This window comes from Leptinotarsa decemlineata, unplaced genomic scaffold (assembly GCF_025532065.1).
Source record: "Leptinotarsa decemlineata unplaced genomic scaffold, Ldec_3_MD MMD2_tig00026354_RagTag_RagTag, whole genome shotgun sequence".
NCBI lineage: Eukaryota > Metazoa > Arthropoda > Insecta > Coleoptera > Chrysomelidae > Leptinotarsa > Leptinotarsa decemlineata.
Window position 1 is genome coordinate 8,684,028 of NW_027412702.1, and position 13,485 is coordinate 8,697,512.

At 33.4% G+C, this 13,485-nt stretch overlaps 2 protein-coding genes across 2 annotated transcripts; one reads left to right on the top strand and one right to left on the bottom strand.

Moving 5' to 3' along the window:
- Positions 1-4,705: 4,705 nt before the first annotated feature.
- Positions 4,706-5,220, bottom strand: Tom7 (Translocase of outer membrane 7). The gene is made up of 3 exons (XM_023174174.2): positions 5,036-5,220; positions 4,920-4,968; positions 4,706-4,866 (listed from the first exon to the last, which is right to left on the bottom strand). The coding sequence occupies exons 1-3, from the start codon at positions 5,133-5,135 to the stop codon at positions 4,854-4,856; spliced, it is 162 nt and encodes a 53-aa protein (XP_023029942.1). The 5' UTR covers positions 5,136-5,220; the 3' UTR covers positions 4,706-4,853.
- A 2,535-nt stretch (positions 5,221-7,755) lies between these two features.
- Positions 7,756-13,134, top strand: Spase12 (Signal peptidase complex subunit Spase12). The gene is made up of 3 exons (XM_074184218.1): positions 7,756-7,950; positions 8,000-8,146; positions 12,841-13,134. The coding sequence occupies exons 1-3, from the start codon at positions 7,918-7,920 to the stop codon at positions 12,952-12,954; spliced, it is 294 nt and encodes a 97-aa protein (XP_074040319.1). The 5' UTR covers positions 7,756-7,917; the 3' UTR covers positions 12,955-13,134.
- The last annotated feature ends 351 nt before the right edge of the window (positions 13,135-13,485 follow it).

Sequence of the window (13,485 nt, forward strand, 5' to 3'; positions counted from 1 at the left end):
TTATCAGATGGATGTTTTGTCTTGGGCACTAATTGAGGCAGCGGCACGATGTATAAATTATGAGAGGCTTATTTTCAAGATTCATTTTTACCAACCTATGACCAATATTTAAATCTATGTGGAAATTTCTGTCGTTGATTCTTTTTTAGTAAATACGCTTAGAGACGATCTTTTGCCTTGTCGTACTCTTGTAGAGTTAGAACGTTTGTATATTTGATACAAGTGATTTTGTTTTTTATTTTTTCGGTATGGATTCAGTATTTTTTGAAAAACACGCATATATCCGTACAAATTAGCATTCCGTTTTGCATTTTTATTATATTTATTTAAATTTAGAAATTGGTTTGCATGTTGAATGTTATTGAAGGAATAATTCTCAATTACACATCCTTTTTCAAAGTTCGGCAATTATTTTAGGCTTACTTTGACATGCATATCAATTGATTTTAATTGGAAAATTTGCTGTTACATCACGTAATTTAATGAATTTTTATTGTCTTATAAAAACTGGCAGCCAGGTACTTAGTCAGCCGTACTTAGAAGCACTGCCAGGATTTTAAAGATGAATAAAGATGAGATTGTTTCAAATAATTTGCTGGTTTTTTCAAGACAAAACTTAAGCAGTTAGTCTTCTTTTAAATTGTATTTTTGCATTTTTATTGTGCGTATGGATGTAAACAATGCTGTGTAGATTGATATAAAAAAAATTGATGTATTATTATAAAATTATTTAAAATTCTATTTCTGTCCCCTTTTTCCTAGGGAACTCAACTGAATTTATTTTGTCTTCTGGAACTTGCGAAAAATATTTTTTAATAGGTGTCAAAGCCTTACCATGACTGATTTTTTTTTATTTGAAAGAAAGGTTTTGGCTACCTACTTCTCCATCCTCATAAAAAAATGTGAGAATTTTCTAAAGAAACTGGAATAAAAGCACTCTTGAAGCAGTTACTTTCACATAAACATTGAATTACACAAAGGAAAAAATACTTATTAAGATATTTTCTTTTTTTTTTGTCTAATCCATAGAATGTGGAGGGTAAAGAGTATCTTCCTGTGAGGTAATTCTTTTTATGATGGTCATATACTTACATTTTTTAGTGCTGTTCTCCAATACAGACTGACAATAAAACACCACATTTATTTAAGTTATATGGGGTAAATCCTGAACTTTCAGCAAGAACTAAAAAATAAATTTTTTGCACAACCACCTGTCATGCTATGAACATTTTTTTATGGAAAATACAGGTAGGTAGAATGCATACTTTGATACCCTTTTTATAGATGCCATAAATTATTTTACTTTGAACTACCATACCTACAATGGAGTTTTTGTCACACAGAACCATCCTGTAATCTTCCTTTTTGAATTAGTATCCAATATTTTTTCAATATATTGTATAGGCTTGTCTGAACAACTCTTATTTATATTCCTATGTATGATCTACAATCCACTATAAATTGTCTGTTAAATTCAGGAACTCTTACAGAAATCAGGGACATCATTGGAGGATATCAGATTTCCACTTACTTCAGGTATCTGTCTAAAGTCCATTTCAGGGGAAATTAATAATTTTTGATGCAGATTATTTTTCAAAGAAATATTATAAGGGGTTGAAATTTAAATATTCACTGAACGTTATGTGTTAATAGGAAAGACATTACAAAATATGATTCTTAGAAATCTCAAATGAAAGAAATTAAACTATCTTCTCCAAAATACTCTGATTTCAAAATGGCTTATAATTCAACTCATTTTGACCTTGAATTTGAATAACCTATCCAAAACGCTAGCAGTACTCTTGTTATGATGAATCGTCAATAATTGGAAAATCACTTCAAATGTCTACCTTCCGATCAATGATGATAGTAGCAATTCCTAGAATACACCAGAGATTTCAATTTTGACAACTGAAACGACGTGTGAGGATAAAATTGAAAGCTATCATGATCAAAAGGTTCATGCGGTGGTTAGTACATTAATACAATTGTTTTAAAAAAAAAATACAATTTGATAGGTTTGAAATGTTTTCCTGGCTTATGACTAATACCAAATCAAACACGGGCAAAAGCCATCGTAGAAAACGAAAAAAATGAGGTTTTTCGAAAATTGGCATAGTCATTGTGGATCATGAATAATCGAAGTTTGCAGTTTCTTTCAAAAATTTAAATTCTGATGAGTAGTCGTCGAGGGAAAATGGAAGTCACAGAGGGCGTCCCTAACAAGAATTTCATGAACTGACAAAAAATTTCAATAAGTATTCGTCACACCCAAAAGATGAACAGAAACCCTAGTATCCATAACCAATTCCTTTCTGTTTTGTTGAAAACTCAAGAAACGAGACCTTTGTACACTTGTTGATTGGTGGTGCAAAATCTAAATCTGTCTACTTTATGTGAAAAATGACATTTTCCACCTATATATTATACCCAAGTGTAAACAGCAATGAAAATTGAAGTGCCAATTATATATTGTCACATGGTCATTTGAGTTGTACTTAGCACTTTTGAGAAAGGCATGTATTGGATCTCTTTATTATTCATTTGTCAAGAGTGTTCATTTATTTCAGGAATTTAAAGTCATGTCAGACAATGAAAGTTGGAACTAATGACATTCACCGTGAAACGTTGTGAACCACCGTCAAACAAACCTGTTTGACCTATATAGTCAGTTTATTGTTTTTATCACCTAAATGAGAATTGATGACAACCAGAATTGTTAAGTGCTGTAAAAATACCTATGTGAGTTATAAAAATGATTTTTTTTTCAAGAAAATGACTAAATACTGTGTGAAATCATTTGATTCTACTGATCTAGGATTGTAAAATATAACGTATATTTTTTACTCCTAATCACAAAAACTAGTCGGTTCAGTAATGTTTTTTATCAAAAAGTGATTAAGGTATTCATTAGTTGGAATATTTCAAATTCAGACCTGTCATATGCCAATTGTCCCTTTCACCATCGCCCTCAGAGTAATAATACTCCATACTCGCCACCAGATGCCGCCAGGAATGTTTTTCGGCAGGTTTGAATTACACATTTTCAATTTTGTATCATGAAAAAGTTGAACTTTCGTTTGTAGTTCCAAGCAGGTTTTACAATTGATTGGAAGTATTGTTCTTATTGAAATCAAAATATTTTCAAACGGACAAATACGTGTTCCTTATTGCTTGGTTTTCTGGTAATTTGATTCAAAGTAAATTTTGATTATTGCAAGTAAGCCAATTTTTCTCAAGTCAACATAATTATTACAAACAACTATATAATAGGTTGAAGAACTGTCAAAACGCGATGACCAAGTTCGAAAACCTCAACATATAAAGAAACTCAGCTTTTTAGTTATTTGCCTATGATACACAAGCATCTCCGATTTATTAACACCCTTACTGTCCCAAATTGAATTGTAGCTAGCTCACTGACAGTCTTGAAAATTCTTTTTATATATTGAATAAAGTAGGTAGTGTTTGTTTCCTTAAAGGAAACAAAATTAAAAGGTAAGGCCTCGTTAGTCCTTAGCTCGCACAAATTTCTCATCTTCTGAGAGTTGTTCGTGTGGGAGCGACAGCTGATTAACGAAAAAGATTTTTTTAGAAAAATCACATGATATGAAAAATATTCAGGACTGTCGAAGTCGACTATAATTTGAAATATTAAAATTGAAAATATTCTGCATTGAATATCAATGCAAATAAAAAAATGGATTATTCTGCATAGGCATGTTTTCGATTATGATAAGTTGACAACAAAAAAGAAACGGATTATGGCCCAATGTGCCTGAATGGAAGCAAAAGCCAGAAATATATATATTGATAGAGAAACGCACACACAGAACTGTCAAAAAGCTTGCCAGTCCAAATCTCATAGCTATCTCTAGAAGATATCTTGTCTGCTCGTGTCCTGTTGCTGTCGTTTACATTTTGTATTAATTTGTTATTTTCTAGTTCTGATTTTAGAAATCACTAATTTCAGATAACCAGATGAGATAATTCTGTTCTAGATCCCATTTTAATTATGTTAATTTCACGGAATCGTGTTTCTCTAACAAACATTTTATGTATTTTGAATCTGTATGTGAACAAGGTGAGTTTTAATTTTTAAATACCCCTAAATCGATTTATTCAATGAATTTCGTAGGTCACCGCGGATTATTGTGAATTCGGAACTTGTAATGAAGATCAATACTGTTGTGGAGAAAACAAGTGCTGTCAAAAAACAGTTGAGGTTTGGTATTTTTGGTAAAATTCTCAAAGACGAGTCTTTTTGGTTTTGTAATCTATTCCTTTTAGGGCAAAAGTCTTCCTTTTGATGGTCATCACTGTCTTCATCATTCTGTATATACTCCTTAGAGTGAAGCACCTATGGAAATATAATTCATACAAAAAACTCTCTGTTGAAGAAATGACCACACCAGTTTCGTAGATAAGAAAGTTTCTGAGTTCAAATTATCTACATCGACATCTTTTGAATCTTAGACAATATTGTATTGTGCTTTCATTAATCTACACACTTCATATTCTAAAATGGAATATCTGATTTTCAGGAATTAGTTATATGCCAACCAACTGGGAAACCTTTTCCTACAATGATGCTCTAGTCTAGACTATTAGCACATTTCATGTCAATGACCAAAACCACTTGCTAAAAATTTGGTTTTTTCATTCATGTTAATTTTACAGATGAAAATGTTTGTAAATAAAATAGTTTCAATGTACTGTTGGATATACTTTCTCGTGTGTGAATATGTACTTACATAATTATAGTTATAAATGAATGAATAAAGTTATTTTTGTGCATTATACTTTTTTGCATATGGAAATGTTTAATGGTTTTTCACGAGTTTTCTTCCTAATTACCAGAGGAGGCTGGAAATGAATAAGTTGGTTAATTACCAGTTAAGAATTCAACATCACCTTACTTTGTCACATGTATTTCCGGCATTCCTGGATCAGCTCCCTTTTGAAAGCCTGCAATTGTTAAATATCAATTATTAGTACTAGGCACACTTGATATGAATTTAAATTTTTTTCTCACCCAAATACAGAACTGTTGGGATGAATCCATAATGGAAAATAGTTTTTGCTGCATCTATAACGAGTGCTAACCGTTGTTTGGTTCCCTCAGACAAAGCCATGGTTAACGATATCAAATCTAATTTTAAGCACGATATTCCAACCTCAATCAATACCAAATTTAAAGGTTAGGTATAGAAAGAGAATGTTGCCAGAGTTTTCTAAAAACTAGGTGTTTTTCATTTGAGTCGATCATATGATTTCTATCCCCTTGCACGGAACTAATAGGTCGCTGTTTACATGGAACATGAAAAACATCTGCATCTTCAATGACCTAGACCTAATAAATATGGCTACAGGCGATCATATGAAGCTTTCTTTTTAGTTTCATGCACTGAAACGCATTTTGAAGTGAATTGTAATAAGCATACACTTTAAAAAGATTTAGGATGTCGCCAACCACCAATTAATTATTTACGAACCCTTTAACATTCGATTCATAATGCAATAATTTAGTACGTTTTGTATTAGCCATTGTAATTTCAAAGTTTTGTATGAAGGTGATCTAGATTTGCGGTTGGTATTACCTTCGGCTGGCTTAAAACTGACAGCAATTTGTCCCACAGCATATCTGCGAATGTTTCAGGAATAGGGAAAGTTTTTAAAATCAACATTGAACTGATTGATCGATTACATTGATGGATGTCTATGATGTCACTGATGGATTCCAATTGCAGATCAACTAAAAAACGAACTGACAGATGATTTGATAGAAACTGAAGTAAATACCTATGTTAACAAATGAATTGAGAGGTACACACTCAATCACGTGAAATCATTCCAAAAGAAACTTAAGGAAATGTTAGTTCGATGTGAATGATTTTGAGTTCTCCTAAGTTTAATTGGAATCAATTTCATATTGTTTCAATTTCTTTAAAATTATGATTTATACATCATACATGTATATCATTTATACATCGGTATATCGATACAAATTTTAGTTTGTCAATAATTTGTTGAACCCGTATTATATAATGTATGTGTGACTCATGATCTGAAGAAAGAAGCAAAGGAAGGTATGAGATTCTGTACTGGGGTCAAAATAAACGAATCAAATTCGATATATGTCTAGCCCGAGTAGCCCAATGTCACTCGCATTTGAATGAGTTAAAGCACGGACTACCATGCTTAGGATCAGTTTTTATCTTCAATTCAAAGATCATCTCAGCAATAAGCCCAGATGGACTCAGTGACAAATTTACATCCTATATATTTTTTTCTGTACAGGAGTCAGTGTTTCTTCTTTTTTGGTATTTGACCTGTCACAATCTGAAAAATAAATGGAGCTTAGTCATTAGAGAATCTGCTGAAACGTAATGAAGGGCAAACTGAGAAGTTCTCCCCAAAACTTTCCTGCGTAATGTAAACCACTCAAGTATCCAATAGGCCAATAACTCAAATCATGATTTTTTTGAATTTCCTCTCTCTCTCTCTTCGTCTCTATTATTGGTTTTTGCTTCCATTCAGGCGAAGTAAGCCATGTCTATTCGAGGGGATATAAAGGTCTTGCTTTACGCAATACTGCACCACTTTTTTATTCTTCCTAATTGGTAGGCAAGTCTTCTCTAACGACGGACACATACAATACATGAACTATTACCATCTTCTTCAAAAATGATTAATTGTTGGGATCCTACTCCCACATGGACATCCGGTCCACACGGCCTCCAACCGGCGTGAATGGGAGTAGGTATTATATATACTACTTTAGTACTCCCACGAATACTACTTCTTTTAAAACACCTAATCAATTCTCGTTAACAATAATTTTAATTATATATTGCTGGCACGTTATGAAACGGCTGACTTTCACAACACGAAATGATTGAAGGTGGTTGACAATCAATTCATATTAGACAATGGAAGTCCGAACTAATGAAACGCAACACGAAATGAGTTACTTACATCTCACATCTCCAATAATGGCGTCAGCGTACCTTCGTTATCGCAAATCCGTTCACAACTATATCGAAAACGAAACTAATTTTTTGTTGGTATTTCATATTTTCTCAGATCTCTAAGTTTGAAATAGAGAAACAAAACAAACCTGTAGACATTTACACATTAACACCAGGGGTCGAGAACTATCGATAGTCTTGACCATCGATAGTTCGACTTTTGTCGATAGTAAACTTTTTTTTTTAAGTTTTCCATTATTAAATAAATTGAAATAGACACTCTATGGAATCAAATAAAATACGATTCATGTGGTATAGAAGTTTTAATTAGTTTCCATTCAAATCTAACTTAACAAAAATATGGAAAACGTTTCAAACTTTTTTATTAAACAAATGTAAATTCTTTCATTGAAAATTTGTCCATTTTCATTAAACGTACAAATTAAAAACCGAAAAACAATAAAAATAAAACTACAACTAAAACAAAACAAACCATAAAATATAAAATGTAAACATTCGATGACTGGATTGACTGGTGACTTTTTCTTCTTTTCTTATCCTATAATGACAGATGAAACTGATGGAAGAAGTTTCATCTTTCTCTTTTTTCTCACTTTTGATCTAAATAATGTTATTTTCTACTCTTTTTTTCACTTCTTTCATTGTGTCATTTATGTCAACGGTCAATATCAAGTAAAAAATGTCAAGATACGTTGACATCACTCACATAACACAACTATCGAATACCATCGATAGTCTAAAAATATAGTCGATAGTGTTCGATAGTTGAAACTATCGATAGCGCCATCGATAGTTCTCGATCCCTGATTAACACATTGAAGACAAAAGTAAAAACTACACGTATACAAATAAAAATAGTAACTCAAATTCACAAGTTTCCTTTATTCATTCAAATTACAGGATTATATTGAGTCGTCTCTGAAAAATGGATTTTATTAATAAAATTCCCACTCATATGGTAAGTGAAACTTTGAAAAATATCTTCCTATCTTATAATATGTTTTTAGGACTTTGAGGGACAGGCCAGAGCAGAAAAACTTTCAAGAATAATTATTACTTTATTTGGTGCAGTAGGTTTAATTTGGGGTTACATCATTCAACAGTTTTCCCAAACTGTGTACATATTAGGAGCAGGATTTCTTTTAGCTGCTCTGGTGAGTTTTTGAAATATTTGGTTGTTTTTCTAGATTCATGAACAGTAGATAATAATAATATTTATTCACCGAATATAGATAAAAAGGTATACATAATTCTCAAATAAAAAAAGTAAATAAAAAATGGCATCACAGAAGGATCATCACATCCTTGTACATGAAATAGCCATATCAGTAAATAATAAAAAATTAGTATATATGAGGTAAGTTGAAATTCATCACAAAAAGTAATATAAAATTAATGTTGGAAAATTGTCAAAAAAAGTCTGAATTATAAAATGATGCATATGATCCTGCTAATATTTACAGTAGTTCTGTGACAATAGTTATTGAGGGTTGAACGCAAAATATATTTTGTATGTGATAAAATGACCAATGTTTAGAAAACAGTATGAAATGAGATAAAATAGTACAGAATGATAAGAACAATAGGTTAAGTAAAGTAATTGTGTTACATGGATGGTTCTGATATCACAATTAGTTTGTCTTGTGTTTCTTTTTCTGATGGGGGGGGTTATAGGGGAAATTTTGTTTTTTTTTTTATTATTATTTTGATCAACCAGTTTATGGAAAAATGATCTTTTGGTGAGCAATATCCATTTTTCAACTTTTCTCCTGAAACTTTTGTTATTATGATTGTCTTTGATTACAGCAGGTATTATCTGATAAATTTGTGGTCCCAAGAAACAAGCATTTCTCTGTTCAATCGTTTTCTTACAACGAGGGGTATCACAGAATTATCCCTGTTTCTTGTGTGATAGGAGTGTTCGCTTAAGCTAATCTGAATATTTCTTTTTGAATATTATTTAGAATAATTGCCTCATGTCAGGGACCTGTGTATCTCTGAAATCACTGTCACTTCAGTATGTGCGGCCTTTGTGAACTATTATATTTAAAATCTACCTGTGAATTGTATCAAGATTCACCAAATAACAATCTTAAACTCCTCCCTAGTCAATTATCCCATATGACAACTGAGACTGAACAAGTGCAAAATATAAGGTTTTCAAGTGTTTCATTTCTAGGAAGTTTCTGAGGTATTGGAATTTGGAAAGTGTACCTCTCATCTTTCTTACTGTGTCTTTTATTTGTAAGTCCCAAAGAAGATGTCTATCAATTGTTGCCCCTAGATATCTAATTGAGTCACTTTCAGTTATATAGTAATTATTGTTGATATTGAGTTATCCAATATCAGGCAATCTATTGGAGTATGACATGACTGGTAAGTAATTCGTTTTATTAAGTTTTTTTTTGGTCCCTTGGGAGCTGTCTGACTTGTCCATTTAGTCCAAGTCTTCAGAAAATAATGCAGCCTCTTGGGCTTAGACACCCATTCCATCAGTCTCGTTCCCTGTAATAGTTTGTACAGGTTCCGTGTTGGATGTTCGTCATATTATTCTGGACGTAATTTCGTACGTCCATATATTGCCTACCTCCTGTTATTCAGTGCCTCACATTCGCATAAGATGTGTAGAGCTGTTTCTGTCCCTTCGTTGCATAATCTGCAGCCGAGGTCTCTGTTGTACAGCCCCATTTTATTCAGGTGTCCTTTAAGCGGACAATGACCGGTTAGTAACCCTGTAATTATTCTGATCCGATCCCTACTATATTGAAGTAGTTCATCGGTTCCCTAATGAAGGTTCTACTGTGTTTGTTGCCAGGTACTTTTGTCCAGTACTCTGTATACTTCTTATTGGTCCATGTCCTAATTTAGTTTCGTACCAAAGATTTTGGTTCCCCCAGAGCTGGTTCAGGACCTATATATGAATTTGATGATCCATGTCTAACACATTCATCAGCTTTATCATTACCTGTGATTCCTGAATGTCCTGGCACCCAGTACAAAGTTAATTTGTTCCTGTTTGCAAGTTGATTCAGTTCTTCAAGGCATTCCCAGACCAGTTTTGATGTCATCCACGGGTTTGTCAGAACCCCTAGTGCGCTCTTGCTGTCTGTTAAAATATTGATCCGCTCATTTCTTTGAGGTCTCAATTTAATAAGCCTTGCACACTGCAAGATAGCATACACTTCCGCCTGAAATGTTTATAGTCCTAGCGGATAACTGTAGTTTAAAGTTCTATCCGCTCGGTATGCTCCAGCTCCCGTTCCATGTTTAGTCTTAGATCTATCTGTATACCAGATGTTTTTTCCAAACATGTTTTCGAGATGCCTAATGGTCTTCCACTCTTCACAGCTTATGCTTTTGGCCGGTAAGTTTGTGTTGAAGGTGTACTTCGGTGTCATGTGGTCCGTGCACATATTCAATATGTGCTCCTCCACATGTTCCTAAGTTTCTGTTCGGTCCGATCTTTTGTAGTTCGGTGAGTTTTCCAGTCTGAATTGGCTTATCCTGGCCTCCCCCATTATCACAAAGTGTAAAGGAGGTAGATTCAGGAGTGTCTCCAATGCAGCTGTTGGGGTAGTTCTCATTGCTGCCATCATTCTCAAACATGCAAGTCTTTGTACCTTGCTTAGTTTGTTGATAGCGGTCGCCTGCTTTATCTTTGGCCACCAGACCAGAGATGCGTATGTTATCATGGGGTTAACCACCATCTTGTATAGCCAATATACCATGTCTGGTTTTAGCCCCCATGTTTTTCCATAGGTACGTCTGGCGAGCATCACTGCTACCTCCGCTTTCCTTTTCATCCTGTCCAAGTGTTGGTTCCAGGTCAGTTTGGAATCTAGAATTACTCCCAGATATTTAAGCTCCCCCGACACTTGTATTTCTTCACCTCGAAGTTTTAGAGGTCCGTGACCCTCCGTTGTAGTCCTCTTGGTGAATGCTGCTATGGTCGATTTGGATGGGTTTATGTTAAGCCCTTCTTCTTGGGTCCATCTTGTTATAATATTCAGGGCCTGCTGCATGCATCCCTTCACTAGATTATTGTATTTACCCTGGACTATGATGACTAATTCTTCTGCAGAGCCCAGTGCTTTATACCCATTGTGGTCCAGGAGACATAATAGCTCGTCTATTACAAGGTTCCTTAACAGAGGGAATAAAACCCCCTCTGAGGACAGCCCTTTGCTACCCGTGCCACGACTGTTTCCCCCATAATGGTTGTATATACCAATCTTCCCTAAGCATGCAGTCTATCCACCTACAGCTTGTCTTCTTGTCGATCCCTCTTCTCCTTGACTCCTGGATGATTGATTCTAACGATGTATTGTCAAATGCGCCCTCAATGTCCAAGAGAGCAGCTAAAAAGTACTTCCTTGGTTTTGTATGTTCTACTTTTCCTGTTACCCGACATAGAGCCTTTTCTGTTGACATACCTGACCTGTATGCATATTGCTCTCGATGTAATGGTCTGATAGCCAGTGATACGTCCCTGATATGTCTGTCAAGTAGTTTTTCTAGCGTTTTCAATGTGAATAACATGAGACTGATTGGTCTCAAGACCTTCGCCGGGTCCTGTCCGATTTTATTGAAGTTACTTGTGAGTTTGTTATGTCGAAACCAACTTTTGATTGCTAGAAAATCTTCTTCTACACATAACTTGAGTTGTTCCCACGTAGATCCTGTGTATAGGATGGCAGTGTCATCTGCAAAGCTCAAAACCTTTACCTTTTGTATCAAGAAGGAGCTGTTCATTCAAGTAAATTGTGAAAATAACGGGGCCTAGCACAGTTCCTTGGGGTATTTCAAAGCCCACAGTTTCCGAATTACTCATTGTATCACCTATTCTGACCCTCTGTTCACGATCATTCAAATAACTTTTGAAGAGTTCATACGTTGTTCCGTGAATAGCAATGTTTTCCAGCTTTTCTAAAAGTTTACGGTGATTCACTGTATCAAACGCTTTAGAGAGATGGATAAAAATGCACAGTGTTGAAATCTTTTTGTCTAAGGAATCTTAAGTTTGTCATGTGAGTTTATATATTGCGTCTTCTGTCAATAAGCAGTAGATAAGACACAACTTTAAAGAAGGAAAGTGGCTGTTATGAAAAGGAGATATAATTCTCCTTTAAATTTATTCATTATTCATTAAGTTATATATTCAATAAAGCAACTCATTTTCCAATTGAAAGTTTCTGATACGTATTTGGTAGATTATATCTGCTAGTTAAATTTTTCCCACTGACATAATTATATAAATTCTTTAAAATAATAATTTATTCCAGTGTGATCAGATAGACTTTCAAGCAGTCAAACTAAAGCTTATTTTTCAATTTTACATAAGATTGCAGACTTTGAAGTTACTATAAAGCCAATGTTTTCGAAACAATTTTTATAATTGTTACACTAATAAAGTTTTATCAAGTTCATAGGCATTCACTAGCAACAATTTTATGTCATATCTGTTCAATCTTCCAATACAAGTGATATGATGCATGTAAATTTACTGGCAAAATGAATTGGTGAAGATCATGCCACCTAGTTCTCAGGATATGACAATCCTTTACTTATTTTCAAGAGGCATTGTAAATAAATAAAATCGAATCAGAAAGTCTAGAAGATATCTCAACAACTATACTGAGAGTAATCATAAAAATTAAAATATAGGTCTAACGACATCTGATCAGTTGAAAATTTGTTTTTTAGAATATAGGTTTTAGGAATATAGTTATTTATAATTGAAGGGGATGGTGTATTTTTTTCAATTCTCCCGAATTTTCTCAATGAAAATGTTTAGTTTTACTTTCCATATGTTCAAAATGTTTAATTTCTTCGTTAATATTATTTTCAGTTAACCATTCCGCCATGGCCTTTATACCGAAGAAAACCTCTAAACTGGCAGCCTGTCAAAAATTCTGCTGAAGGACAAGTTAAAGATGGTTCCAAAAAGGGAAAGAAGAAATAAAATATTTTGTTGAAATACAGTAATCAGTTTTGTTTTTTTATTCTTCCGTTTTGTCAAGGAACCTATTTATTTTGATGAACAACACCTTACGATTGTGAAATTTAGTTGTTTTCATGTATTCATGTCTTGATGGGATAATCTGAAAGAAAAATCCAATTCATTTATTATTTATTCAGTGAAGTAAGGTGTTTTGATTTATGCACCCCCATTAGTCATTGGCTTTTTACTTCTTTAAACAAAAACTAAAAAAAAGATGCCGTGCACAGAAGTTTCTTTCAGATATGAACTGAAAGGAAAAATCTTTCCGAAACAACTTCTTTCACATGAACATTGAATTAAACAAAAATCACTACTTTCATATGGATATTGAATAGAATGAAAATCACTTTTTCTTTAAATACAGAGGATTATATTTTTAGAAGTCTGCACTTCAAAAATTCAAAATGGAATTGAAACAGATATTATTCATAGAAACGCTATAGAACATAATATATGAAAGAGTATTAATGTAAATATTCAGTCACATGTAAC